Source organism: Trichechus manatus, unplaced genomic scaffold, assembly GCF_000243295.1.
Source record: "Trichechus manatus latirostris isolate Lorelei unplaced genomic scaffold, TriManLat1.0 scaffold00194, whole genome shotgun sequence".
Taxonomy (NCBI): domain Eukaryota; kingdom Metazoa; phylum Chordata; class Mammalia; order Sirenia; family Trichechidae; genus Trichechus; species Trichechus manatus.
Genome location: NW_004444130.1, coordinates 860266 through 888033, shown reverse-complemented (window position 1 = coordinate 888033; position 27768 = coordinate 860266). Strand labels below are relative to the sequence as shown.

At 37.8% G+C, this 27768-nt stretch overlaps 1 protein-coding gene across 3 annotated transcripts in view; it reads right to left on the bottom strand.

Annotated features, from left to right (window-relative positions):
* Positions 1-27768, bottom strand: part of AP1G1 (adaptor related protein complex 1 subunit gamma 1) — a 93470-nt gene that overhangs the window by 57839 nt on the left and 7863 nt on the right. For all 3 annotated transcript variants that reach the window (XM_023741884.1, XM_004387781.2, XM_004387783.2), the window contains exon 2: positions 12393-12596. In XM_023741884.1, coding sequence (XP_023597652.1) covers positions 12393-12593 — 201 coding nt within the window. In that variant the 5' untranslated portion in view covers positions 12594-12596. The remainder of the gene's footprint in view (positions 1-12392; positions 12597-27768) is intronic.

Sequence of the window (27768 nt, the reverse complement as noted above, 5' to 3'; positions counted from 1 at the left end):
CAGTTTGGCCAATGGTTTATCAATTTTGTTGATCTTTTCAAAGAACCAGCTTTTAGTCTTGCTAACTCTTTCAATTGTTTTTCTATTCTCTATTTTGTTTAATTCCGCTCTAATTGTTATTATTTCCTTTCTTCTGGTACCTGAGGGCTTCTTTTGCTGCTCTCTTTCTACTCGTTCCAGTTGAGGGGTTAATGTTTTGATTAGGGCCCTTTCTTCTTTTTGGATGTGTGCTTTTATTGCTATAAACTGACCTCTGAGGACTGCTTTTTACTGTGTCCCAAAGGTTCTGGTAGGACGTTTTCATTCTTGTTTGATTCTATGAATTTCTTTACTCCATCCTTAATTTCTTCTGTAACCCAGTAGTTTTTGAGCAAGTTGTTCAATTTCCATGTGTCTGTTATTTTTCCTTGCTTCTTCTGTTGTCGATTTCTACTTTTATGGCTTTACGGTCAGAAAAGATGCTTTGTATTACTTCGTTGCTTTGGACTCTATTAAGCCTTGCTTTATGGCCTAACATTCTGGAGCATGTTCCATGTGCGTTGGAAAAGAAACTATACTTGGCTGCTGTTGGGTGCCGTGTTCGGTATGTGTCTATGAGATCAAGTTGGTTCCTTATAGCATTTAGCTCTTCCGTGTCTTTGTTGAGCTTCTTTCTGGATGTTCTGTTCTTCACCGAAAGTAGTGTGTGGAAGTCTCCTACTTCTATTGTGGAGCTATCTCTCTTTTCAGTGCTGTGAGAGTTTGTTTTATGTATTTTGGAGCCCTGTCATCGGGTTCATAAATATTTATTATAGGTAATTCCTCCTGGTGTATTGACCCTTTAATCATCATATAGTGTCTTATCTTATACTTTGTGATGGATTTTACTTTAAAGTCTATCTTGTCAGAGATTAATATTGCCACTCCTACTTCTTTTTTGAGTGTTGCTTGCTTTATATTGTTTTCCACCGAGTTTTAGTTTGTTTTGTGTCTTTAAGTCTAAGGTGTGTTTCTTGTAGGCAGCATATATACAGATCGTGTTTTTTTATCCAATGTGCCACACTCTGTCTCTTTATTGGTGCATTTGGTCCGTTTATATTCAGTGTAATTATTGATAGGTATGAGTTTAGTGCTATCATTTTGATGTCTTTTTTGTGTGTGTTGTTCCCAGTTTCTTTGATCCACTTAATTTTTTGTGCTGAGTCGTTACCCTTTATGTGTTTTCATTGTCACTGATTTTGTGTTTGCTGAGTCTTTATATTTCTCTACTTTCTATTTTGACTTGTAGGACTGTTAGTTTCCTTTGTGGTTACCTTAATATTTATCCTGATTTTTTCTAACTTTATACCAATCTTTTATTTCTTTATATCACCTTGACTTCCTCTCCATATGAAAAATCTATGTCTGCATTTTATAAGTCCCTCTTTTTTGCTTTAATCTTGTCATCTTTTACATATTGACATCTGTTTCCCTATTTTCAGTGTTTAACTTTGATTTACTTTTGTGACTTCCCTATCTGGGTTGATAGCTGGTTGCTGTGTCCTGTGTTCTAGTCTTGGGTTGTTATCTGATGTTACTGATTTTCTAACTGGAGGACTCCCTTTATAATTTCTTGTAATTTTGGTTTGGTTTTTGCAAATTCCCTAAACTTCTGTTTATCTGGAAATGCCCTAATTTTGCCATAAGATTTGAGAGACAGTTTTGCTGGATATATGATTCTTGGCTGGCAACTGTTTTCCTTCAAGGCTTTATATATGTCATTCCATTGCCTTCTTGGCTGCATGGTTTCTGCTGAGTAGTCCAAGCTTACTCTTACTGATTCTCCTTTGTAGATGACTTTTCGTTTATCCCTAGCTGCTCTTAAAATTCTCTTTATCTTTGGTTTTGGCAAGTTTGATTATAATATGTCTTGGTGACTTTCTTTTGGGATCTACCTTATGTGGGGTTCAATGAGCATCTTGGATAGATAGCTTGCCATCTTTCACAATATCAAGGAAGTTTTCTGCCAAGAAATCTTTAACAATTTTCTCTGTATTTTCTGTTATCCCCCTCATTCTGGTACTCCAATCACTCTTAGGTTATTCCTCTTGATAAGAGTCCCACATAATTCTTAGGTTTTCTTCATTTTTTTTAATCCTTTTATCTGATTTTTCCTGAAATAAGTTGGTGTCAAGTGCTTCATCTTAAATCTCACTAATTCTGACCTCCATTGCCTCAATTCTGCTCCTATGACTTTCTACTGAGTTGTCTAATTTTGAAATTTTATTGTTAGTCTTCTGGATTTCTGATTGCTGTCTCTCTATGGATTCTTCAATCCTGTTAAATTTGTCTTTGTGCTCCTCTCTAATCTTTTTAATTTCCTCTATTGCATGTTCCGCATTTTGCTTAATTTCCTTCCTGATTTCTTCAAGAGTTCCGTATACTAATCTTTTGTATTCTGCCTCCGGTAATTCCAAGAAATTTTCCTCCTCTGGAAAATTTCTAGTTTCTTTATTCTGGGATCTTGCTAAAGCCATCAGGGATTGTCTCTTTATTTGATGTGATATTGACTGTTGTCTCTGGGCCATCAATAAATTATTATATTTATTTATTTTATACTTGTTTACTGTGTCCTGGCTTCTTGTTTTGTTTTGATATACAGAAACAGGCTGCCCGTATGAGCTAGTTTGATTATTGGCAACTTTGAAGCTCTAATGTCCTGTCACCAGGCGGTTAGATCTGTTACTAGGTATGTGAGCTCAGGAGTCCGCCCACTCCTCCTCGGATTCAGCTCAGGTACCCAGGTAGATAGTCACCAAGTGTGTGGTGTAGGCTCTCACTTACAGTCCTAGACAGGCATGGGTGATTGGTGTAGGCACAGGCATCTGGCTGCGCAGGGAGAGACACACTCTGAGCAAGGCAGGGGGCTGACAGCTGCCCCCGAGTGTCCAGGAGGAAGGCGTGTCCCTGTTCCCTAGAGCATGTAGGTGGGCAGGTTTTGCAGCCGGACTATGAGCACCTAATACTGTTGGCTGTAAGGACTGGGGGGCACCTCTTATTCATGGGCCCCTATAGCAGGTGACTAGGTGGTGTGGGTGGAACCACCCGTCCTCAGGCCCCTGATGTGGGTAGGTGAAGACCCTGCTTAATGGGCAGAGCAGTGTCAACTGTGAAGAACCTGCTACTTCACAGCTGAAATAGTTGAAGTTAGAGTTATGGTATATAGCCTGTTGTACTGCGGTAATGAAGGCCTACACTGTTGAGATGGGCCCACACAAGTCTACGCAGGGGGAACGGCACTCAAAGTCCATGGATCCCTTATGCCTGTGCTTAGGCAAAGGAGCTGTGCTGCCCTGGGTTCCTGACTTACGGGAGCCGGCAGTTTATTTTTTCCTATTTGTTAATTTGTTCATTCTCCAACGCAGGGAGAATGGCTCCGGGCATGTGATAGATCCTACCTCCAGCCCAAGGGACTCAGCAATTGCTGAAGCCGGTCCGGGACCCAGTGTAGAGCACGGAGGTAAATGGGAGAGAGGTTTTTCCCTAGGCGGGGCGTTTTTGATCCGCGCGGGAAGCCGTATGCAAGTACTTATCTTTTGCTGATGAGGGCTGCTTCTCAGTGGTTCTGGGTGGCCATGTAGACTTTCTGGCTCTGGGTCTCTCCCAGTGTGGAAAACGCACCTCCTGAACATCGCCGCTTGCCGGCCTCACTGCTCACCCATGAGCTGCTCAGGTCTGACGGGTTTAGGCTCTTACCAGGTCAGGTCTGGCAACTCCTCGCTGCTTCCGAACCGTCTCTCCCCTCCCCTGCCACTCAGTCCGGTTCCTCAACTCTGCCTTTTACGTTCAGGGCTCACAGACTGACATATATAATTGGATCACTTGTTTTTTCAGGTCGTTGTTGTAAGAGGGTCCACTGGAAGCGTCTGACTACTCTGCTATCTCGGCCCCGCCTCCTAAAACCTTTCCTGAAGCCCACTCTTCAGACAAAGATTACACTGAACTATAAAACATAAAATAATACTCGTGAAGACTGTGCTGCTTAGTTCAAGCAGATACACAAGACCAAATGGGCGCTTCCTGTTCGGAGGCAGGATGAGAAGGGAGAAAGGGACAGGAGCTGGTTGGATGTACACAGGAAACCTGGCGTGGAAAGAGGGGGTGTGCTGTCACATTATAGGGATTGCAACTAGTGTCATGTAACAACATGGTGTATAACTTGAGCTGTAAACTTTCACCTAAAGCACAATAAAAAAAAAAAGTACAGAATACCACACGACTCTCATTGACCCACAAACCAGCTTTATCAAATCAACATCTTACCCTGTTCTTTTAGTATTACAAATTCAACTGAATCCCTCTGTGCACTCTACCTCAGTCCCATTTCTGTTCTTTCCATCCCAGAAGTAACCAAACCAAAACTTTGCTGTATGTCATTGCCATGCTTTCTATTCTTACTACACAAGTATATATCTAGAAACAATACACTGAATTGGTTTTGAACGTTTTAAAATTTGCATAAATATCATACCATATGTATGCTTCTGATTCCTGCTCTTTTCACTTAAAATCTTTAACTATTATTTATACTGAGACAAAAAGCTCTAATTTAGTCATATTCGTGACTATACAGTATTCCATTTAAGAATACACTATAACTTACCTATTCTCTTTTTGTTGGGCATATAGATTGTTCCTATTGTTTTACTATGAAAAACAATGCTCCAATGAACACTCTTTATAATGTCTCTTTGTATAAATGGACAAGAATATCTTAGATTATATATCTAAGGAGGCTTGATCAGATTCAAGTACTTCATCTTTCATTTTATTTTGTTTTGATTTTGCAAGTATACTTCATAGGTGTTGGTATGAACTTTCAGCAGGAGGCATATAGTTATTTCTGGTGATGCATCTCTTTCATGAGATTACAGTAACAGCACTGACGATTATCAGGGGCTACAAAATGGTAATATTCTCTCATTCCTTCTTTTATTTCCTGGAATATTGCTCGTTGGAATATTGCTCATTAGAAGCAACTTCTCTCTATAAATATCATTGGGTTACCAATAGTTCTTCTAAAGGATAAATGTTTCTTTCCCTTTTATTTACCAGTTTTTAAAATAAAGAGTTGGTTCCCTAGTAACCCCACAAAGATGGCCAATGGAGTTGGTTTTTGTTTGTTGGCTTGTTTAAGTATCACTATGAATGCACAGGTTTAAACTTACTTGGTATTTTCTAATAATCAACTGCAGTTATTATTTTTATTAATATGCTCAAATTATCTCATTTTTGGCATGACAGCTTCTTCTGGTGGCTAGTGAATCCTTTTAATATGACCTCCATAGTCATTCTTGCTTTCTGGAACAATAAGATGTTTTAGGCTTATTCTGTATATTTCCTACCCCATATTTAGAGTTGCCAATCTTTCTAAGGGGCCCTGGTCCTTTTAGAGGGAAATTCTATTTGGGCTTAAGGGTGCTCATTTCTACTGGTTTGGTCATTGCTTGTAGGCCTTTGGAGGGCCTTTACAGAACTAAGTTAAGTACTTTTTAAGTTAAAACATTAGCAAGCCAAATCTAGCAATATAAAAGTAAAAAACCATCACGATCAAATAAAGTTTATTCCAGGCATGCAAAGAAAGGGTACCATTAGAAAATCTAGTAGTATAATTCACCACGCCAACAGGTTAAAAGGAGAAAATCCATGATTATTTCAGTAGATACTAAAAAAACACTTGATAAAATTCAACATCAACTTCCTTAATGTGATAAAGGATGTCTACTTAAAACCTAATAGCAATCACTGAACAATTTGTGTAAAAACTGTTGATTGGGAACCTGAACTGCTGTGTAAACCTTAATCAAAAACACAATATTTTAAAAAATAAACTCTATAGCAGTCATCATATTTAACCATAATACGCAGCAGCATTTAAGGTTTTACCAAGACAAGGATGCCTACAATCACCATTTTTCAATATTGTACTACATGTACAGTGTACCAAGAAAATATGAAAAAATTATGTAGACAATAGTACTGTCTCTATGGAAACAACGGAGTTTACAGATAAGACTCTCAGACTCCTAGAAGTGAGTTCCACAATGTTGTTAAGTGGATGAATACAATAAGTCCCTGGGTTATGAACATCAGACTTGACTCAGGGACAACTCGTACTTGCCCTTTAATGTTCTGTAAATTTGCCCTCACTTTGAAATGACTGAACAAATCCCTACTCATGACAAATTCTTCACCATCACCTGCACTGGCTGCAAATGCAGCTTTTAAATCAGTGAAAAGACTTCCAGCTGGGCCTTTTCTTACAGGAAAGTAAGGCTAAATAATAACCATATGCACCTGTTCTGGTTTACCTACAAATTCAACTTAAAGACACAGGTAGGAATGGATCTTGTTCATAAGTCGTGGACTGCCTGTATACAAAAATCAATCACATTTCTACATGTATCTGCAACAGTAATAAGTAAAAAAAAAAAAACAAAAAAAAAAACATTTACAATAAGAACTATAGCTCCAAGGAACCTATAAATCAATTTCACCAAAGATGTGTACAAGACCTTATGAGGAATACTGTAAAACTTTAGGGAGCCTAAAAAAGTGGACTGCCATACCATATTGATGGAAGGGAAGACTATCATAGGCCAGGTGAAAACTGAGGAAGTAAGTCACCAGCCTACTACTGCCACGTGAAATGTAGGCCCAATGTTGTCAAATTTTCTGATTTTCTAACTAGAAGTCTATATTTCTATGAGAAGTTCCTTGCTTTTTATATGATGGCAGAAAATTCAAAACAATTTTAAATTCTGTACGAGAGAACAAAACACATCTATGGCAGAATTTGGTCTCTAAACCACCAGGTTTCTACTACTGTAGTCTACCTACTTTAGATACCCAACTTTATTTTTGGACTATGTTTAAGTCAAATGTCTAAAAGATTACATACTCTATATTGCCTTTGTTGTAAAAATGTTGAGGACACTATTATATTACTAAGAGACCCCTAAATGGAAGACTTGTGTAAAAAAATTATCTTTTAGACTTCAGTGCTTCGAAAAGCTTTGCTGTCCTTGAGGAAATGGTAAATTGGTAATAGTTGAGGGCCTTTTAATCTACAAAATACTGTTATGGTTGTTTTAACATTTATTAACTTATTTAATCTTCATATTAACCCTATTAAGTAGGCACTAGGATTATCCCCACTTTATTGATGAGGAAACTGAGGCACAGAAAGTTTAAAGATCTTGCCCAAAATCACATAGATAGTAAAGCAGCAAAGCCAGAGTTCACATCCAGGCAATCTGGTTCCTGCAGATGTGGTCTTAAATTCTGGCAATAACAACCATGTCACTGAATGTCTCCTTCTTCGTATTAGCTACCTCATCAACAGCAACTATGCTGGCCTTATGTTCTGCATTCTTCATTCTCCCGAACTCCTACCTTCTATTATTCTTTTTGTCTTTTAAGTAGACACTGGTGGTATATGCCATCTTAAATCCTTTGTACAACAAGGTAGGACTAAAATATTTAATACACTTAACAGACACAGCTATTTACAGATTTAGACTAAACCAAAAGAATAAATAGGTTTTAGAGTTACACGTGGCTGAGTTCTAACCCCCTCTCTAATATTTACTAGCTGTGTGAACTTTAAACAAGTCACCTAAACTCTCTAAAATTCAGTTTCCCCATCTGTAATATGAAGATATTAGATACCTCGTCCCTGATGGAGCAGGAGAAAAGTGGGGTGCAGAACTCAAATTCTAGTAAAAAGACCAGACTGAATGGTCTGACTGAGACTGGAGGCATGCCAGAAAGCATGGCCCCAGACTCTCTGTCAACCCAGAACTAAAACAATTCTCGAGGCCAACTCTTCAAAGATTGGACTGGACTGTGGGACATAAAATGATACTTGTGAAGAGTGTGCTTCTTAGCTCAAGTTGATACATGAGACTAAATGGGCAGCTTCTGTCCAGAGGTGAGATGAGAAGGCAGAGAAGGTTAGGAGCTGGTTGAATGGACATGGGGAATCAGGGGTCGAGAGGAGGAGTGTGCTGTCACAGTATACGGAAAGCAATTAGGGTCACATAACAATGTATGTATAAATTTTTGTATGAGAAACTAACTTAAAATGTAAACTTTCACTTAAACTACACCAATAAACAAAAAAGAAGGTATTAGCTACCTCATGGGATATACTGTAAAATTTAATGAGGTATTTTAAATGTGGCTACTAGAAATTTTTAAATTACATATGTGGCTCATATTTTACTTCTATTAGACATCACCATACTGTTAAGAAGTAAAAAGAAACAGGTAAAATTAGTTTTTAATAATATATTTTACTTAACCCAATATATCTAAGATAGTATTTCAACATTTAATCAATATAAAAAGTATTAATTACTTTACATTCTTTCTGTTGTACTAAAGCTTCTAAATACAGTATGTATTTTACACTTACAGCAAATATCAATATGGACACTACATTTTCATCAGAAATACTTGAACTATATTTAGATTTCATTAAATACATAATTCATAAAGTAGATTCACATACCCAGCTGTTTCAAGTATATTTAAAAGTTTTCTAGTAACTGGAAAAAGTACCAAAAACAATAATTTCCTTTAGTATTTGCTTCAGTTGCACTAGCCACATTTAGCTAGTGGCTATTATAATAAACAGTGCAGGGCTAACACACAAAATACAATTCAAGGGTGGTTTTTATTATACATAATTAAATGAAAATGGCACTGTGATTCATACATGTAGGTGAAAGAATCCAGATATCAACTGTTTGACCAAAACTACAATGAGCCATCATCTCACCCCAGCAAGGCTAGCATTAATCCAAAAAACACGAAAGAATAAATGCTGGAGAGGTTGTGGAGACACTGAAACACTTATACACTGTTGGTGGGAATGTAAAATGGTACAACCACTTTGGAAATCGATTTGGCACTTCCTTAAAAAGCTAGAAATAGAGGTACCATACGATCCAGCTATTCCGCTCCTTGGAATATATCCTAAAGAAATAAGAGCCGTCACACGAAAGATACATACACACCCATGTTCACTGCAGCACTGTTCACAATAGCAAAAAGATGGAAACAACCTAGGTGCCCATCAACGGATGAATAGAGAAACAAATTATGGTATATCCACACAATGGAATACTATGCAAGGAAAAAGAACAACGATGAAACCGTGAAACATAACATGCAGGAATCTGGAGGTCATTATGCTGAGTGAATTTAGTCAGTCACAGAAGGACAAATATTGTATTAGACCACTATTACGAGAACTCAAGAAAAGTTTTAAGCACAGAAGAAAACATTCTTTGATGGTTATAAGGGTGGGGAGGGATGGTGAGGGTTATTTACTAACTAGATAGTAGATAAGAATTATCTTTGGTCAATGGAAGGACAGCACACACTACAGGGGAAGACAGCACAACTGGACTAAACCAAAGCTAAGAAGTTTCCTGAATACAATCAAACACTTTGAGGGACAGAGTAGCAGGGGTAGGGGTCTCGGGACCATGCTTTCAGGAGACATTTAGGTCAACTGGCATAACAAAGCTTACTAAGTAAATGTTCTACATCCCACTTTGGTGAGTGGCGTCTGGGGTCTTAAAAGCTTGCTAGCAGCCATCTAAGATGTATCAATGGTTCCCAACTACCTGGAGTAAAGGAGAATGAAGAACACCAAAGACACAAGGAAAGTGTCAGCACAAGAGACAGAAAGGGCCACATAAACTACAGACTTCATCAGCCTGAGACCAGAAGAACTAGATCATGTCCGGCTACCACCAATGACCGCCCTGACAGGGAACACAACAGAGAGCCACAGATGGAGCAGGCAAAAGGTCGGGTACAGAACTCAAATTCTAGTAAGAAGACCAGACTTAAGGGTCTGACTGAGACTGGAGGAACCCTGGAAAGCATGGCCCCTGGATTCTCTATCAGTCCAGAACTAAAACAATTTCCGAGGCCAACTCTTCACACAGGGATTGGACTGGACTGTGGGACATATAGTGATACTCGTGAGGAGTGTGCCTCTTAGCCCAAGTAGATATAAGAGACTAAATGGGCAGCTTCTGTTTGGAGGTGAGACAGGAAGGCAGAGAGGGTTAGGAGCTGGTTGAATGGACATGGGGAATCAGGGGTAGAAAGGAGGAGTGTGCTTTCACAGTATGGGGAGAGCAATTAGGGTCACGTAACAATGTATGCACAAATTTTTGTATGGGAAAAATTAAAAAACTTTTTTAAAATAGATATCAACCGTTTTATGGGCATATTATACCCAATTCCAAAGGCAGGATACCAAATAACTGATAAGGACAGGGCTGCGCTTATTCAAAAAAGGAAACAGAATAAGGAACTTACAGTTATGATTCCTACTCCCACTCAAAAAAAGTCTATTTCTTTTTGTACCAAAATTTTAGTACAGTTCCTTGAATGTTTTATCAAGTAACTAAGTTCCACAACACCTAAAACGTCCTTCCTAGATAGACCTGAAAAGCACATTTATTTAAATATGTTAAAGAAATGAATCTAAAAAATATATATATATATATATAAATCTTTTACAAAATGAAATATCCCACAAGATCTTGAACCTACCCTAAGATTTAAAATTCTGTCTTTAAAGAACACCCTTAGGAATATGCTAGTCTACTGTTTCCAAGATGTCAACAGTGGCTATCTCAGAGTCAAGGGATTAAGAGTCCTCTCATCTCCACTTAATAATCTTAATAGAATTCTTAATTCCTAATGTATCAGATTTCTATAAATCTAACCTAATGTGCCTACTTAGAGGCAAACAACCAGTAAGAATATATAGGCATCTATTTGCTTTATACTATGTTATGTACCATATGGATAACCTCGAGTCAAATTTTGATGTGGTAAAAGCATGTAACTTGAAATATTAGAGATCAGGACTTAATTATACTCCTTAATCTTACATTCTTTCTTATGTAAAAATTTCATTTCTCTGTAAATTTTGAAGCAAGAAAGTTAAGATGAGCCACTTACCCTAAAACACACATCTATTTACTGAAATATCATGCAGCCACTAAATACTGTGACAGTTTATCACAGCATTACTTATAATACCAAAAAACTTAAATGTTCAATATAGGCAAAATACAAAATGAAAATACACCTATATCAGTAGAACCATGATTTCAAAGTATATGAAAAAAATGTTCATGATATAATGTGAAAGAGCAGAATATTATATGATACTAATTCTGTTTAAAGCCAAACATATGAACTATATTTATAGAAAACGGCCATTTTTGCCTACCTAGTATTTGGTTCCCCTTTCTTTTGATAACACCTCTACTTTTCTTTGGGGAAGTAATACACTCCCACTCTTAATCATGTATTTCTGGAAAGGCTGGCCCCACTCCCAGCTCCAAGATGAGCATATAAAACTGACCCAAGTCAGTCCGATAAGCCTCAATCACAGTACTTTTTGTTGTTGTTGTTTAAATTGCAGCAGGGGAAAGAGGGAGAGGTTCTCCTTCCACTGAAGTTACTAACCGAACGAGAGAAAAGCTGGTGGCCATCTTTCCCTAAGGGAAAACCTTCCTGATAAATACATCGAAATATTAACGACGACGATCTTTGAATAATGGAAATATGTGTGGCTATTTTTCTCCTTCTACCTAGTTCTGCACATCGTTTCTTTTAATTTTGCAGCATATTTTCCTTAAAAGACAATTTAGCATATAATTCTTAAATCTAAATAAAATAAAATTTGACACCATTAGAAATAAAAAGCAGTCCATTTTCCCTGTCTCGGAGACTCAATCCCCCTTATCAATATCAAATAAGGAAAGAAGAAAGCACTTATCACCAAGCATATCATGTTCAAAGCCCAGAAGAATTGGAAGGGAGACCTGCATGGAAACTGTTGCAGCAATCAAGCCATGAGGTAATTAGTACAAAATCCTTAGATGCTACTACGTGGCAACCATCTAATGTCTTTAACTTAAAAACATCTGTTGTGAGTTTCTCTATATGATCTTGTGCACAGAGAAAATAATTAAGAAAACATTTAGCAAATATTTCTTTAATAATCATTAAAGTCCAGGTATTCTGACACAGATCAGTCACAATCTACTGGTTAATCCTGGTTAATCTTTAAGTAAGCTAGCTGCTACCACCATAACAGTATTCTGATCCAGATAATAAGACATTCTCAGTAGAAAGGAAAGTTGATGGTAATACCATGCTTTCCCAGGTCTGCAGTTTGCTCTCTCAATCCTACCCTCAGTCCCACAACGATTATCAGACCACAGGGCTATCAAAGGTACCTCCCTGCCAGAAAAATATTGACACCTTCTGACCTACAGTACCATTCAACCAAGAGAACCCTTCCTAGATGTGGGCTCAGTCCATCCTACCTGTCCAAAGTGAGCAGGGTAGCCCAGCATGTGCATATATAGCAATTTTGCCACATTCCGACACCGGTATGTATTGTCTTCTTCTCTAAAAGATGACCGGATTGCAGCACACTCTTTCTGGATCATTTCTCTTTCTTCGGCTTGAGTTCGGGCTGTCCGGATGGTCCGGATCAGCTCCCGCAATCTGATGGGGGCTGGCATCCTCTGGAATGGAAAGACATTAAATAAAGATGTTACGGTTTTTTACTACCAAAACCATTCATACAACTTCCTATATAAATTTTGACTGATGTTGTAAGAATTTAAGACTTGTTAAGTCCAGTAACATGATGCTTCAGCAAAGCTATTACTTATAAACCCCTGAACTCTAAATTTCTGGAAAGGCTACAAACAAAAATATAAAGGAGTAAGTATCAAATTAAGCAAAATGAGACACAGAATACATCAATATGTAAATCCATCACTAATATAAAAATATCTCAGGAACCAATTCTATCCAAGTCTTTACTCAATTCTCAAAATAGTAAGGAAAGAGCAATGCTCAATCTAGGTCCCTGCATGACACAAACGGTTTGCACTTGTCTACTGACTTAAAGGTTGGCGGCTTGAACCTACCCTGCAGCGCCACAGAAGAAAGGCCTGGCGATCTGCTTCTATTAAGATTACAGCCAAGAAAACCCTGTGGTCAGGGAGCAGTTCTACCCTGTAACACATGGGGTCGTCATGAATCAGAATCAATCAATGGCAATGGGTTTTGTTTTGGTACACCGAATCTTAGAGAATATAGATATTTTTTGTTCAACTGCTGTAAAACTCAACATAGGTCAATGAAACATAAGATGAATGTGACTACAATCAAGCTCAACTCAACAAAATATAAGAGATTAGAAGAGAAGAACAACTGTCAGATTAAAACATCTTTCTTGGCGTAGTGGTTAAGAGCTACGGCTGCTAACCAAAAGGTCGCAGTTCAAATCCACCAGGCGCTCCTTGGAAACCATATGGGCCAGTTCTACTCTGTCCTACAGAATCGACCCGATGGCAACGGTTTGTTTTTTTAAAAAACAGGTTCTAATAAATAGTAATCATCTCAGTACACTTGGTGCTCTTTGATTTCACTTTCAGAAAGAATCTTATTTAATGTTAACCCTAACTTAGCAGGTGGAAAACAAGAGAAGTCTAAGTCAAGTAAAATCAATCTAGATCAACTGGAAATACTCTGCTAAAAAATAACTTTCCTCTACAAAGATCCTACAAAGCAAACAAAGACTCCAGGGTAGGTTCAAGCCACCAACCTTTAAGTTAGTAGACAAGTGCAAACCATTTGTGTCACCCAGGGATGTACATTGAGCACTGGTCTTTCCTTACTATTTTAAGAACTGAGTAAAGGCTTGGATAGAATTGGTTCCTGAGATATTCAGAAAAAGCCTAAATCCAGTCCCACAACAACGTAGCTCAACAGGAAAAAATCAAAAGCATTTAAGTTAGTTAAGAGAAATGCAAGTTATCAGGAGCAAATTCTCAGCTAACAGACACAGAATCACAGAAATATAGTTTATCCGCTAGCTTTTTATGGAGGGAATTGAAGGTCCAGGCTGTTAACTACTTTGTTCAAGGTCACACAGTAATTAGTTACCAGTCCAACTCAAGTCCCGTGGTAATTACCCCATTCAGCACTCTTCCTCCATTACTAGCCTGCTTCTAGCTTAGAAAAAAGAAGCAATTTTTCTTTCTTGAGTTGTGACAACGTACTACTACTTGATTTTTTAATATATCTCAAGAAAATATTTAATAGGCATGGATGAAAAACAAAAGTTAATTCACACAGTAAAGAATTTAGAAGACTACATCTAAGAACAAAAGTAAAAAGTTCTGGTTCCAGGGAAGATGGCGTAAGCACACTCTATCCTGTTCCTCCCTCTGAATGCAGCTACAAATCCTGGACAAAATGCATGCCACAGCTACCTGAGGACTCTGAAAAGTAAATGACAGTAGGTGGGTTGGGAAAGGAGACCAGAATTTGAAATTTCAGAGTATTGCCCAGCCTGGACCCAAAAGCAGCCCAAAACCCAGAAGTGTTCACCCAGTATAGACTGAAAGACCTTTAAGAAAAACCTTCTCTTTCTGGTCCAAGAAGCAGGAAAGGGGGCCATTACAAATCAAGGACAATGGGGACAATTCTCCCTTTTGGTTTTATACATCCAAAAAAGTTAATTTTACTGTATGTTAATATAAATGATAGAGTTTTAAAAACAAGTAAACAAAAAAGTCCTTCAATTAAATAATTGAGACCTACTTGATCAGTAACATACCTGGGATAGTAAATGGACTGGAGCCCTGGTGGCACAGTCGTTAAGAGCTCAGCTGCTAGCCAAAAGGCCGGCAGTTCAAAGTCACCAACTGCTCCTTGGAAACCCTATGGGGCAGTTCCACTCCGTCCTATAGGGTTGCTATGAGTCAGAATTGGGTCGATGGCAATGGGTAGTAAATGAATTAGTGAGCAAGTTACTAATTGTTCCAACCTGCTTAAAGACACATTTGACCACTAGTGACATAAAACCTTACTGTAACATCGTGGAATGTTGTGTGTGATGGGTGTGTTAGGATATGGTCATACTGTCTGGCCTATAAGAAAAAACTAAAACCCTTACATAAGGGATGACTGAAGGTGGGTCTCACCTGGAAGGTGAAGCCATTGTCTGTGCCAGTAACATAGGGATGGGATCTACTTTGGGTAGGCAAGTAGGGGGGCAAGTGGGGGGCTAGAAAGGGCACTGTTGAGCTGAACCATAAAGGGTGAAATGTCTAGGAAAAAAAAACCTGTTGCCGTCAAGTCGATTCTGACTCATAGTGACCCTATAAGACAGAGTAGAACTGCCCCATGGAGTTTCCAAGGAGCGCCTGGTGGATTCGAACTGCCGACCTTTTGGTTAGCAGCTGTAGCTCTTAACCACTACGCCACCAGGGTTTCCAAAAACGGAGTTCCTAAATGGTGGGTTGAAAGATGGTGCCCTTCAAACAGAGGCAGGTCAGAAAAGCTTCCTCGGTTAAGCTATGTCCCTTCTGAACTTCTGCAAAGGACGTAACACTTTAAGTATAGGGGGTGGGGCAATGACAAAAGCTTCAGGAGCTTGTATTTCTCTTTATTTCTACCCTTACTATGTAAGAAAGTCTGTGCTGAAAATTTCAGCCATTTCCAACCCTGCAAAAGACAACAATAAGAAACTCATGTCTACATTTTGGTGAAAGTACTAAAAGGAGGGCAGCACACCACAGGAACCAAGCATTGGAAGTTAACAGCAAAAGTAAAAGAATTACAAGAGGAAAGAAAAATTTTGGGGGTATAGAACTGGGGCCACTAAGCCAGCACCACTGCCTGTGCCTCCCCACCAAGTCTTCATCCATTAATAAACCTTGGAGATTACAGTTTCATATTTTGAAGGAATATTTTGAATGGCAAGTCAAAAATGAAAGGATAAATCAAAGTTCTTAAGTCTTTCAAGTACATACACATTAAATATTCCTCAGTTTCTATGAATTATAAAAGTATTGAAATCTCATTAAAGGAAAGAATAAATTTTTAAAAACCTAGAGCCAAAACAATAAAAGAAACATCCTAATAACAACTAGTATTGTCAGCCAAGCATCCTAGGGCAAGCCGTCTGACTTCTCTAAGCCTCTGTGTTCATCAACTAAAAAATAAGGACATAGAATCAGCTTTAAAAATCTATTAGAAGAGATTATTTGATGATCATGTTATATACCATTTTATTTTCAGTTTGTTAATGTTAAAAGCATCATTCTTTACATATTGACATGTACTTCCTTTATATGTCAATACTGTCAAGCAGATCTGTATAAGGAAAAATTAATTAAACCAAACTTCAATAATGAGCAAATATATACACTACACTTAAGTGAAATACAGCCATTACGTTTGAGAATCTTGAATTCAGAAAGCAGCAAAATCAAGGTCTTTAATCAAGAAAAGGAAAAAAAAGTTTAATAATAGTTCAGGGTTCATTAAGACTATAGTTATAAAATACCATACATTTAATAGAGAATACCATAACTGACATCAACATAAGCATCATTTAAATCCACTTCAAAGTGGGAAAGCAGAAAGTTTTAAAAATAAAAGCAATCAACCTATTGATCCAACATTCAGGGTATGGCTGTGTCATGGTTTGAATTATGTCCCCCAAAAAATGTGTATATCAGTTTGGCTAGGCCATGATTCCTGGTACTTTGTAATTTTCCTGTATGTTGTAAACCTGCCTCTATGATGTTAATGAGAAGAGGATGGGTGGCAGTTGTGTTAGTAAGGCAGGACTGGATGTACAAGACTGGATTGTGTCCTGAGGCAATCTCTTGAGATATAAAAGACAGAGGTGAGCAGAGAGACAGGGGGACCTCATATCATCAAGAAAGCAGTGCCGGGAGCAGAGCGCATCCTTTGGACCGGGGTCCCTGTGCAGAGAAGCTCTTAGTCTGCAGAGAAGCTCCTAGTCCGGGAGAACACTGAAGACACGAGGGCCAACAGAGAGAAAAAGCCTTCCCCTGGAGCTGATGCCCTGAATTTGGACTTTTAGCCTACTTTGACTATGAGGAAATAAACTTCTCTTTGTTAAAACCATCCACTTGTGGTGTTTCTGTTACAGCAGCACTAGATGACTAAGACAGGTTGGTAGCTTTAATTCCTACTTATGGTATAGTGGAATTGGAGAAATCTTTAAGAAAATTTGTCAGTCACTATGAGACAAAGACGAAGTTGCTAGTGATATGGAAGCACAACAGTGATCTCTGATCTCATAAGCCAATGTGACATGAGCTAACAAAATAACCTTAGATTTTTTTTATTATTCCAAGAAAGTGTAGTCTGTGCTGTAGACAAGATATACATAGAATTAGACAGCAAGCTACTTGGTTACACACTGTAACACTCTTACAAACACCAGATTTGTCTGGTTGGTTGCCATCAGGAATGAGAGTATGGGCTAAATCACTATTGCAAGGAATAATAATATTCTTAGTCTATATCCTGATAGTATTAGGCATAATAAAATTTATCCCCTATTGTCTTACACACCTAAAAGGCAAAAGAAGGCCTTGGGCTAAAATGTTAATGTACACTGAGTCTGCTCACTCCAGCAATGTGATTGATGAGAACATCGCTCTTACTTAATATCCTGGTGAAGAACCAGATGGTATCCAGTGGAAAACCAGCACCGTGAGTTTAAAGAGCCTGCAATGGCCGCCATCTAGGAGCTCGACTAAGTCCAGGTTTTGATCATTGATGTGTTTCCTCCAATCTCCGATCAAAAGGAGGGAATGATTTAGGAAATAATATTGGAGTTATTATTCCCTGTCCTTGAGCATAAAGAATGTGACCCAGCTGGAGCTGGGCTCACAAGGACACATCAACTGGGCCCTGAGGTATAGAGACAATAGCTAAGAAAACCCTGGAAAATATCTCTTAGGGAAACTTTCACATAAAGCCAGTCAAACAGAACACAAAAGACTTTCCACTGTTGTCTTTTTCTGTTAGGATTTAGTGAATAGAAATTTGTTGGACCAATAAAGACCCTCCTGACTGTCGTTACTGAAACCTGTACCAATGATTGTTAAAAAAGACAATTCAAAATGTAGGATCACAGTTTCTAGCCAATCTGAAAACACTAAGCTTTCAATGGTTTTGCCCATTGGTAATGTTAATAAATACTGATGATTCTGTAACAGTCTTTGGACTCGGGCAGACATGGCTATGACAACATGCTTGTCTGTTTTCCCGTTCTTGCCTATTCTGTAATATTCTTTGGACTCGGGCAGACATGGCTCTAGCCTCATGCTTGTCCATTTTCCCACTTTTGTCTGTTCTGTGACATTGCCTTGGACTCGGGCAGACATGGCTCTGGCAGCATGGTTGTCCATTTCCCACTTTTGCCCTTTTGAATATATGCCAAATAAAACTTGCTTTTTGCTTTAAAAAAATAAAATAAAAATAAAAGGAATCAGAACTCAGCTGCTTGTACCTCCTCTTCTTTGTCCTCCTTGTTCAATTCAATTAGTCACACTACCCGACTGTGACATAAGTATTTGGGAACCATGTGAGTCCAAAATGTGCCAATTACACATTCAACAAATGTTTGCTGAGCCTTCTCTATGCCAGCCATTGCAACAGGTGCTGGATATTGGCAAGGACATGGTCCCTTACACTTGCTGTTGTTATGTGCCGTTGAGTCAATTCCAACTCATAATGATCCCAAGTGACAGAGTAGAATTGCCCCACTGGGTTTTCTTGGCTGCAATCTTTATGAAAGCAGATCATCAGGTCTTTCTCCCATGAAGCAGCTGGGTGGGACTGAACCACCAATCTTTTGGTTAGCAGCCAAGTGCTTCACCGTTGTTGTCACCAGAGCTCCGTCTCTTATGCTAAAGGAACTCGAAAGTCTACAGAGAGAAACAAATTTTTTACAACTCCAGCTGTGTTAATAAAAAGGAGCAGACATTGTTGATCAATGACAGAACAGAAAATTTATGATAAGCCAAATTTCGGCATGGCAAAAGCAAATCAACATATTTAGAACTTTTCTTCTGTGAAATTAAGTGCTTTCTGAATCAGTCCAACAACTCCAAAATCCCATATAGAAAGAGCTCTGTAGCACAGTACAAATCCACAGTCTTTCTGAAAAACCTTTAGTGCAGGTGTGTTTCAGAACTCAGAATTTTTTTAATTTCAGAAAATAATACAGAGCATATAACTAATTGTATGCCATAACTTGCCCACTGTGTCTAGGGCAGCAACTTATTATCAAACAGTATTTCTGCAGCAACACATCAAGTGAAAGAAATAAATACTACAATCTCACATATGTAGATTTGACATAAGTCAAATTTTAATTTTAATATCAAAAAAGTTACCAAAAACTCCTAGTTATCAGAGTTTTTTGGATTTCAGAATTGAGATAAGGGATGTGGACATATAGTTCAAAAAGACAACACCAGAATAAAATTACCTGGGTTTGAATCCCAGCTCTACCACTTACTAGCTGTGAGTCCTTGAGTAAATGACTTAACCTCTCAGAGCTTCAGTTTCATCAACTGTAAAATGGGGAGAGAATACCTACCCCAAAGGGTTGTTATGAGAATTAAATGAGAATACATGTAAAATTCTTAGCACAGAAATATGCACACCCATATTCACTGCAGCACTGTTCACAACAGCAAAAAGATGGAAACAACCTAAATGCCCATTAACAGATGAATGGATAAACAAACCATGGTACATACACACAATGGAGTATTATGCAACAATAAAGAACAATGATGAATCTGTAAAGCATCTCATAACATGGACAAAACTGGAGGACATTATGCTGAGTGAAATAAGTCAATCACAAAAGGACAAATATTGTATGAAACCTCTACTGTAAAAACTCATGTAAAAGTTTACACACAGAAAGAAACAATTTTTGTTGGTTATGAGGGATGGGAGTTGTGGCGGGGGACTAAATAGACAATAGATAAGTGGTAACTTTGGTGAAGGGTAAGACAGTACAGAATACTGGAGAAGCCAGCACAACTCGTACAAGGAAAGGTCATGGAAGCTCCATAGACACTTCCAAACTCCCTGAGGGACTGAACTGCTAGGCAGAGGGCTGTGGGGGCCATGGTCTCGGGGAACATCTAGTTCAACTGGCATAACACAGTTTATGAAGACAATGTTCTACATTCTACCTTGGTGAGTAGCGTCTGGGGTCTTAAAAGCCTGTGAGCAGCCATCTAAGATACTCCACTGGTCTCACCCCTTTGGGAGCAAGGGAGAATGAACAAGATACAAGGAAAAGATTAGTCCAAAGGACCACAGCTACCATGGCCTCCACCAGACTGAGTCCAGTACAGCTAGATGGTGCCCAGCTACCACCACTGACTGATCTGACAGGGATCACAACAGAGGGTCCTGGAAAGAGCTGGAAAAGGATGTAGAACAAAATTCTAACTCACAAAAAAGACCAGACCTACTGGTCTGACAGAGACTGGAGAAACCCGAGAGTATGGCCCCTGGATACTCTTTTAGCTCAATAATGAAATCACTCCCGAGGTTCACCATTCAGCCAAAGATTAGACAGCGCCATAAAACAAAACGATACGAATGGGGCACAACAGTCCAGGGGTAAGGACTAGAAGGCAGGAAGGGACAGGAAAGCTGGTAATAGGGAACCCAAGGTCAAGAAGGGAGAGTGTTGACATGTCATGGGTTTGTTAACCATTGTCATAAAACAATATGTGTACTGTTTAATGAGAAACTATTTGTTCTGCAAACCTTCATCTAAGGTACAAAAGGAAAAAAAAGAATTATCTATGTGAGATCAAATTGACAACAGTAACTCAAAAGGTTTGATGGGAAGCCTAGGGGGCAGTAAGTTGAAGATAATGGTGATGGAATAATTTGGAAAAGGATAGTGAGAACAGCAGCACAACTGGAAGAATGTAATCGATGTCACTGAATTGTACATGTAGAAACTTTTGAAATGGCATAACTTTGGCTATGTATATTTTCACCCAAAAAAAAGTCCTCCAAGTCCTCCAAGGTGTTGACATGTCATGAGGTTGTTAACCAATGTCATAAAACAATACGTGTACTGACTGTTTAATGAAAAACTATTTGTTCTGTAAACCTTCATCTAAAGTACAATAAAAAATCTTAAAAATCAGAAATAAATTTAAGTACATCTAATCTATGTAATAAATGTTGTGAACTATATAATCTAGACAACATAACCTGCCTGCTTTTATCACAATGTTGAGGATTCATTTTTTTTAAGTTTTTGCTTGCTTTTCAAAATACTGAAAAACATGAGATTTCTTAAAACACAACAGCTTAAATGCCTATCATAAATAACAACAAACTCCTTTTTTAAAAAAAAAGTATACATATAATGTCTAGTAGTGGCTTAGTTATATAGAACATAGCTGAGAATCAAAAACACATTTTTATGATCCTGAGTAGCCAATATAGAGATCATCACATCCACAAACTAAAACATCTACTTTACTTCAAAGAGAGGTTCTCATTCAGCCTGTTCCAGAAGAAAAGCTATAAATTAGAAAAATGGAGGAGAGAGAGGAGATGAGGGTGGAGACATGAGATGGAAACTGTTTTAGGAAAGAACACTGCTTGTCAACAATGTCACCTGCTAATAGGGTAAGAAACAAAAACAGCATCAAAAACAAAACTTATGTGAGAGGAAACAAGCATTCAAAAGGCACAGTATTCTGAGGCTACTAAGTGCGCTAGCAAAAAGCACTCAACTTCCCCTAAGGTCCTAAGAAGATCAATAAATTACAAATAGTATCGTAATTAGTTTTATAATAGGACACTGATTTATCAAGAAATGTGTAAAATAAGATCAGCATTTAACATTTAATGCAGAGGGAGAAAAACAGAATACATTATACCTGTAGAATAACCAGCTTCTAAAAATTATGCAGTTCAGGTATCCTTTACCCTTAATTTCACTACCTTACCCATCAGGGTATCCCTGGGTGGCGCAATTAAGTGCTCGACTACTAGACAAAAAGTTGGCAGTTCAAAGCCACCAAGAGACATCTCAGAAGACAGGCCTGGTGATCTGCTTCCAGGAGGTCACACAGCCTATGGAACAGTTCTACTCTGCACACATGGGGTCTCAATGAGTCAGAATCGACTTGACAACAACTAACAACAATCCATCAAAGAGTGAGAAAGGTATGTTAAAGTCTGCCAGTATGATTCTGTTTCTGTCAATTTCGCCTTTTATATCTAACAGTTTACAGTTTATATTTCAATGGTTTTATTCAACAACTAAGTGTTAATATGTTTTATATTCATTATGGCTTATACAGGAGCCATCGCTGCACAGTGGTTAAGTGCTCGGCTGCTAACCTAAAGGTAGGCAGTTTGAATCCACCAGCTGCTCCACAGGAGAAAGATGTGACAGTCTGTTTCTGTAAAGATTACAACCTTGGAAACCCTACAGGGTCACTATGAGTCAGAATCAACTTGACGGTAACCGGTTTGGTTTTAGGTTTGGTATAGCGTATACACATCATCAAAATAAAATGTCCGTTTCTGTAGTGTTTTTTAAAACAAATTATAAGAAGTACAACACTGGGTGGGTAGATGGGTTCAAGATGCCAGCCTTTAGGTTAGTAGTAGAGTGTAAATCAGTAAATCAGTTTGTGCCACCTAGGGACCTTACAAATAGTTAGAACAAGGATGGAAAGGTACCAGAAAAATTGTCTGATTTGTTGAGGTAGAGGGATTGTGGATAAATGTACTTCATTTTCAGTAATGGTTATGTAATATATAGTAATGATGAAAAGGCCAAAAAAACAATGATAGATAAATAGGACCAACGTCCTCACTGCTGTCGAGACTGCCCCACAGGGTTTCCAAGGAGCGGCTACTGGATTCAAACTGTCAACCTTTTGGATAGCAGCCTGAGCTCTTAACCACTGTGCCACCAGGACATGTCACAAAACTTCAAAACAAAATTTTAGCTTTTTAACGACATGCCTCAGTGGGTATAATAAATGTTCAAGAAGGTTATCCATAAATGGTGTGAATATAGATGACTTTTTAAGTTCTGTATATTTTCCAACATCTTTCAAGTAAGAAACATGTATAACTTTAACAATAAAATTTGCTTTGAAAATTTAAAAAAATTAACAAAAACCACAAGAACAGATAAAGCAAAATTGAAAATTTTCAAACTAATAAGTTGTCATCTCTCTAAAGGACAGAGTCACACTTAACGAAGGGCATTTTTCTAAAGGGTGATAAGCATATTCTTCATGAACCCAAGTTCTGTTAACTCAGGATGACAAATTCCAAAGTGAACGTAGGTAAAAGGAAATGAGAAGAACAGGGGAAGAGAGGAAGTTGCAGTAAATGAGAGGGAGTCATAGTAAATTAAAGATAGTATAATATTCATTTTAAACCTATGTTTCTGACATTAACTAGTTAGAAACGGAGGGGAAAGTCCTATTGAAAACTGCACCAAAACTATAAATCTAGCAATAAATTTAGCAAGAAAAGTATATGAACTGTATGAAAAAACTCTGTAATCTTTCTGAAGGACTCAAAACAAAAACTGAACAAATGGAAACACACAATAATAAAGAAAAATTGGTCAATCCCTCAAAATTAACATATGAATATAGTACAATTCCAAAAAAAACTCAGTGGGCTTTTTTGAGGTTTTCCTGAACTCAACAAAAATATTTTCAATTCATATAGATATAAAAATAGGTAAGAATGAAGACATTATGCCAAGTGAAATAAGTCAATCACAAAAGGACAAATACTGTAAGACCTCACTTATATAAAAAGACAAGAAAAGGCAAATGTAAAGAAGTCAAAAGTTACTAATGGTTATCAGGGGTGGGCAAAAGGGGGTAACTGCTTATGGAGTACTGAGTTTCAGTGTACAGTGATGGCAAATCACATTGATTAAGGGTAGGGTTGCACAGCCGATTATTGTAAGTGCTGTCAATAAGTTGTACACCTGTAAAAAGTTGAATTGGCAAAAGTTGTGTGATAGATACATTTATAACAATGGCAAAAAAAAAACTGAGGCTGGTTATGTATAACCAAACACCTCATGGGATTTGGTTCCTTGGTTTGGCGGTTTAGGGTCATGGTTTCATGGGCCATCCCAGTTAACTGGCCTAATAATGTGTTTAGTGCTTCTGTTCTACCTGCTAGTTCACTGCCTAGTGCCTGAGGTCTTAAAGGCTTGCAAGCAACCATCCAAGGCACAACAATTGGTCTCTATTTACCTGAAGTAACAGAGGAAGAAGGAGGGTCAGGAATAGGAGGAAATGAATGGAATGTATGGCTAATTGCCTCCATGAACAACTGTCTCCTTTGTCATGAGACCAGAAGAACTGGATGGTGCCCAGCTACCATTACTCAACATTTTGATCAAAGATTCCATAGAAGAATTCTGATCAAACGGGGGAAACTGCAGAACAGAATTTAAAATTCTTATGGACGCCAGACTTTCTGGAGCCATGGAAGCTGCATGACCTCTGAAACTATTACCCTGAGATAATCTTTAAACCTTAAACCAAAAATATCCCCTGAAGTCTCCTTAAAGCCAAACAATAGTTTAGCTTACCTTCTAAAAAATGTCTGCCTTGAGCATCATGCTCTTTTAAGAATTATCGACATGATCAAATTGACAACAGCAATTCAAAAGATTAGACAGGAACCTTAGGGGGCAGTGAACTTATGTTAATGGGGGAGGAACAACTCAGAAAAGGAGGGTGAGAACGGTTGCTCAACTCAAAGAATGTAATCAATGTCACTGAATTGTATGTGTAGAAACTGTTGAATTGGTATATGTTTTGCTGTGTATATTCTCAACACAAAATAAAAATTAAAAAAAGATAGTTAAGAAAATGAATAAGTACAGTAAGAGTTTTTCTTAACAGATAGTAACTTTCTACAAAGCTATTATATTCAAAACACTAAAATAATGGTAAAGGAAAAGAAAAAACATCCAGAAATATATAGGGGAATTCAACATATGACAATTCAGTGTGAAAAGGATGGTTTGTTTAGTCCTGGCATAGCTGGCTCTCTATGCAAAGGAAAACCATAATTAAGACTCCCTACCTCACTATATAATAGTTAATTCCAGATGAATAAATACATTAGTGTTTAATTTTTTAAAACCACAATATTAAAAAAAATTTCAGAGAATATCTGTATAGTCGTGGTGTGGAAGAGATTTTTCTAAGACAAGGATTCAAAAGCAACAGAGGAAGAGATGGACATACATGACTACTTAGAAGTGTTTGTGACATAAAGGTATCATTAATAAGGTCAAAAAAAACGAAAGACAAGAAAAATACATGTATCATACAATAAAGAATTAATATCTCACTGCTCTGACAGGGATCACAATAGAGTCTTCCAGACAAAGCTGGAGAAAAATGTAGAACAAAATTCTAACTCACACACACACAAAAAAGACCAGACTTACTGGTCTGACAGAGATTGAAGAAACCGCCAGAGTATGGCCCCCGGACACACTTACAGCTCAGTAATGAAGTCACTCCTGAGGTTCACCCTTCAGCCAAAAATTAGACAGACCCATAAAACAAAAAGAGACTAAATGGGCATACCAGCCCAGGGGCAAGGACGAGAAGGCAGGAGGAGACAGGAAAGCTGGTAATGTGCAATTCAAGGTCACGAAGGGGAGTGTTGACATGTCGCTGGCTTGGCAGCCAATGTCACAAAACAATATTTTTTTTTTAATAAGAAACTTGTTTGTTCTGTAAACCTTCATCTAAAATACAACGAAAAAAAAAAAGACTACAGGAAAATTTTAAAAAAAGAATTAATATCCCATACGGTGGCCCTACAAGATAAAAAAAGACAAATTAAAGAAAAGAAAAACAGACTAAGGACATGATTGTCAGTAAAGGAAATCCAAATGGCCAACAAACATATCAAATAATAGTCAGGGAAATTAAAATTAAGGGAAAATTGAGAGACCATTTATCACCTAGCAGATCAATAAAAATTACACTAAGTATTTACGTCTAGTGATGTGATGATATAGAGAACCCATTGCTAGTAGGGATGGAAATTATGACCACCTTTTTAGAAAGTAATCTGGCAAATAATCTATTGACATTTAAAATATACTTCTCTATTAACTCAGGAGTCCGATGTTAGAGACTCTGGTCTGTAGAAATAAAAGCATCAGAAAATAAAGTTACGTGTACAAGAATATTTATTGTAGCACTGTTTGTAGTGGCAAAATCCAGAACCTAATTTCCCACAGAAAAATGGCTGAATAAATTATTGTACACCCATACTATGAGATATAATTGTTGTTGTTAAGTGCCGTTGAGTCAGTTCCAATTCAGAGCAACCCTACAGGACAGAGTAGAACTGTCCCATACGGTTTCCAAGGAGTGGCTGGTGGATTTGAACTGCTGACCTTTTGGTTAGCAGCCAAGCTCTTAACCTTAACCACTATACCACCAGGGCTCTGTGAGATATAATAAGGCTGCTTAAAGGAACAAGATAAAATAATACTTACTGACCATGATATGTTAAAAGCTTGTTATAGAGTGATGTAAATAGTATAATTCTTCTTCTGTAAAAACAAATCCTATATATGCAGATTTATGTTAGTATATACTTGATTCCACCACCCACCTGTCAGTCTGTTTTGCTATGATGCTGGAAGCTATGCCACCAATAATTCAAATACCAGCAGGGTCACCCATGGTGGACAAGTTTCAACAGAGCTTCCAGACTATGGCAGATGAGGAAGAAAAGCCTGGAGATCTACTTCAAAAAAATCACTCAGTGAAAACCCTATGGATCACAGCAGAATATTGTCCAATATAGTGCTGGAAGATGAGCCTCCTAGGTTGGAAGGCACTCAAAGTACACAGAGGCGCCAACAATGAACTTGAGCATGCTAACAATCATGACGATGGCGCTAGACCAGGCAACGTTTTGATCTGTTGTACATGGGGTCGCCACAAGTCAGAGCCAACTCGATGGCAACTAACATACTTGACTAAGGAGGGAGAGAAATATGGAAGGATACTCATAAGCTGGTATAATGGCTGGGGAGCAATAACGGAAGGTGTTGAGGGAAATAACTTTTTAAAAGTATATCTTCAGATTTTTTAAAAATTTTTTTACTGTGCATTAGGGGAAAGTTTACAGAACAAATTAGTTTCCCATTCGATAGTATGTACCTAAAGTGTTTCATGACATTGGTTTCATTCCCTACAATGTGTCAACACTCTCCCCATTTCCATCCTAGGTTCCCTGTTTCCTTTCGTCCTGATGTTCTACTCCTTCCTGCCTTCTCTGCTTTTGGGAAATGTTGCCCTTTTTATCTCGTATATCTTTAGATTTTTTCACTTATTAAAATGGAGTTATTATTTTGTAAATTTAAAAGATTAAAAAAAAAAAAAAAACCTCAGAACTGTAAAAGTAGATTATCCAAACGTAAGGGGAGAGGCAGTAACAAATCATTATCAACATATTTTCATTGTTGGGAAAAAGACTACCCACTATTGGTTTCCTCAGCTTAAAGAATTATATACTAGAGTTCAACATTAGAAAATCAATCAATGTTATATACCACAGTAACAGAACAAAGGAAAAGAACCACTATCGTTTCAATTGAAGCAGAAAAGGCATTTCATAAAAACCAACACCTTTTCATGATATTTCATTATTAAAAACACTCAGCTAGGAATAGAAGGAAAATTTCTCCATCTGATAAAGGGCATTTATGGAAAACCCATACTGACACACATAAGGCTGCCATGAGTCGGAATCAACTTGATG